This window comes from Engraulis encrasicolus, chromosome 19, assembly GCF_034702125.1.
Source record: "Engraulis encrasicolus isolate BLACKSEA-1 chromosome 19, IST_EnEncr_1.0, whole genome shotgun sequence".
In the NCBI taxonomy this organism is placed as follows: Eukaryota; Metazoa; Chordata; class Actinopteri; order Clupeiformes; family Engraulidae; genus Engraulis; species Engraulis encrasicolus.
Window position 1 is genome coordinate 37,508,954 of NC_085875.1, and position 2,286 is coordinate 37,511,239.

A 2,286-nucleotide genomic window follows, 5' to 3' on the forward strand; every position below is an offset into this window, starting at 1 on the left:
GAGCGTCATGTTGTAGGATGGACTTCATGATTGCGGAGCTCGCTTTAGGACCCGGTTTCTGTCTTTCCGTGAGCGTCTTCTGTCAACGAACACGTCCACTCAGCTGTACTTGATGTTGCAACTGGCGCGAGCTCGCACACATCTCTCTGCGCGCCACTGAACTACCTACAGGTGCACGGAGTAAGATACAGTTGGATGTCTATTTTCACAAGAAGGCTTCAGGTCGAGTACCGGATTACCAATGGTACTATTACGCACAGTTTTTGTGTGGGTTACACCCTCTTCAGGAATTCATTAGGACTTTTATCATCATTTTGGAGTACCACGAAAGTGCTACCAGACGTCGATAAAAAGGGCACTTGGTGAGGCACAGAAACAAATTGTACTCCCGGATCTGGTAAAGAGGACTTTATCCTTCTCTTGTCATTTGGACGCGCGATCAGGCGCCAAACGGCGCAGGTAAGGTCCACACAGGAACTATTTTGACTCTTTGAGAAAACTTAAGTGTATCTCGCCGCCCAATCCACATCGCCTCTCATTGCACTTTTGGGATGTCATCTGTATAAAAGAAAGAACAAGACACTTTTTGTTTCACAAACTGAGGCATCAACTTTAACCACATTACAGTCTCGTCGGTAATTACTGGCCTCCCTTAAATGTTATGGGCACAGTCACGTTCTTGTATTCGACTGAGGGAGGAAACAGATGAAGATTAAATTAAATGGTGTAAAATAATCGTCTCCTTCAGTCATTAAAATCTTTGTTATTTTTCTTTGTTTCGACGATGAAGACGCGCGTCAGTCATGGGAGAACATTGGTGTTTCCCTCGTGGTGCTCTGGCTTGGCTCTTGACGCTCATGCTCTGGCTCGCGAGGTAGGCGACTTTCTTTTCTTTTATTCACATAAAATTACTAAAATCACTGATATGACGTTGACATTATTTGTTTGCACACGGTGTCTACATGTTTGTGGTTAAGCCTGAAAATCTTTTAATCACCGGAAAACTAGCCATCCATTTTCCAATGCGAGACACGTGAAAGAAAATCAGGGAAAGGCAGCAGTATTAACAAGTGTCACCATGGTAATTATCTCGATAAAAGGGTTCAGTAGATATGACCCTTGTGCCGCAACACAAGCTGCATGGAAATGTGCTTAGTTTATTCTGATTTTATTGTTATTTTGTGGTCTGTGGTCCTTTAATGCATCATGGCACAGAGGGGTGCGCAGATTTTCTTCCAGATTTCGGTGGCACACTATAACATGAAAGAAATGGAGAATCGTTGTGATGGATCAGTGTACCATGAAAGACGATGAGAATTGTATGATGGTCACACACATAAATAATGTATACTACCCTTCACGAAAGTTGTTCAAGGCCTAAAGTGCCTTAACCGTGTCTTCAAAGAGGTACTTTCTTGTACCTGAGCCGACACTGGTTTCATTCATTCAGTTGGTCTTTATGTTTTGTCTACCATGTGACTTTGTATGTCTCTGCGAGTGTGTGTGTGTGTGTGTGCGTGCGTGCGTGCGTGCGTGTGTGTGTGTGTGTGTGTGCACGTGTGTGTGTGTGTGTGTGTGTGTGTGTGCAGGACCGCTGACAGCTTTTGCTGGGCCAAGGGCAAAGTCATGTGAAAGGGCCCCCCATCCAATACATACAATGTAATGTAATCCCAGTTCTGGGCCCCCTCTCTCCCTGGGCCCGGGACGACTGACCCCTTTGTCCCCCCTTGTCAACGTCCTTTTTGCGAGCGTGTGTGTGTGTGTGTGTGTGTGTGTGTGTGTGTGTGTGTGTGTGTGTGTGCGTGCGTGCACACATTCAGTGAAGTTGTGAGGTCCTTAACTTTTTTCCAAGGTAGAACAATACAACACTGATCGAGAATTCCTCAAAATCACTTAAGCTACTTACTGAACTTATCTAGAGTATTAATTCCAATTTCAACGTCAAGCCCAGCCACTTTGAAGTAGCATTCTTTAAGCTAAACATTAAAACATGCAATTCTTAGAATCGTCCATCAGGTTCTGCATACTTTGGCTACTTCAAATAACTTATTAATATTTTTCTATTTTCCCTCCTTTTTTTATTCTTGGACTTGTGTTAAGAAGATGTATGTTAGCTTTCAAGAGGGTTAACATATGAGTCAATGACGTTTTAGTAGTAACACATGTCAGGATGATGCAACCACAGGTAATGCCACTATTGTATGGTTTTTATGTTGTTTGTGTTGGTTTTCAGTGGATTATCTTAGAAGCTTATTCATTGCAGTACATTAATTACTATGGTAACAC

The 2,286-nt window shown here is 43.1% G+C and overlaps 1 protein-coding gene across 1 annotated transcript in view; it reads left to right on the forward strand.

Annotated features, from left to right (window-relative positions):
* The first annotated feature begins 794 nt into the window (after positions 1-794).
* LOC134470172 (gamma-aminobutyric acid receptor subunit alpha-2-like) overlaps positions 795-2,286 on the forward strand; it is a 37,938-nt gene continuing 36,446 nt past the window's right edge. Inside the window, exon 1 of the mRNA XM_063224201.1 lies at positions 795-874. Within this exon, the coding sequence (XP_063080271.1) occupies positions 804-874 (71 nt within the window). The 5' untranslated portion in view covers positions 795-803. The remainder of the gene's footprint in view (positions 875-2,286) is intronic.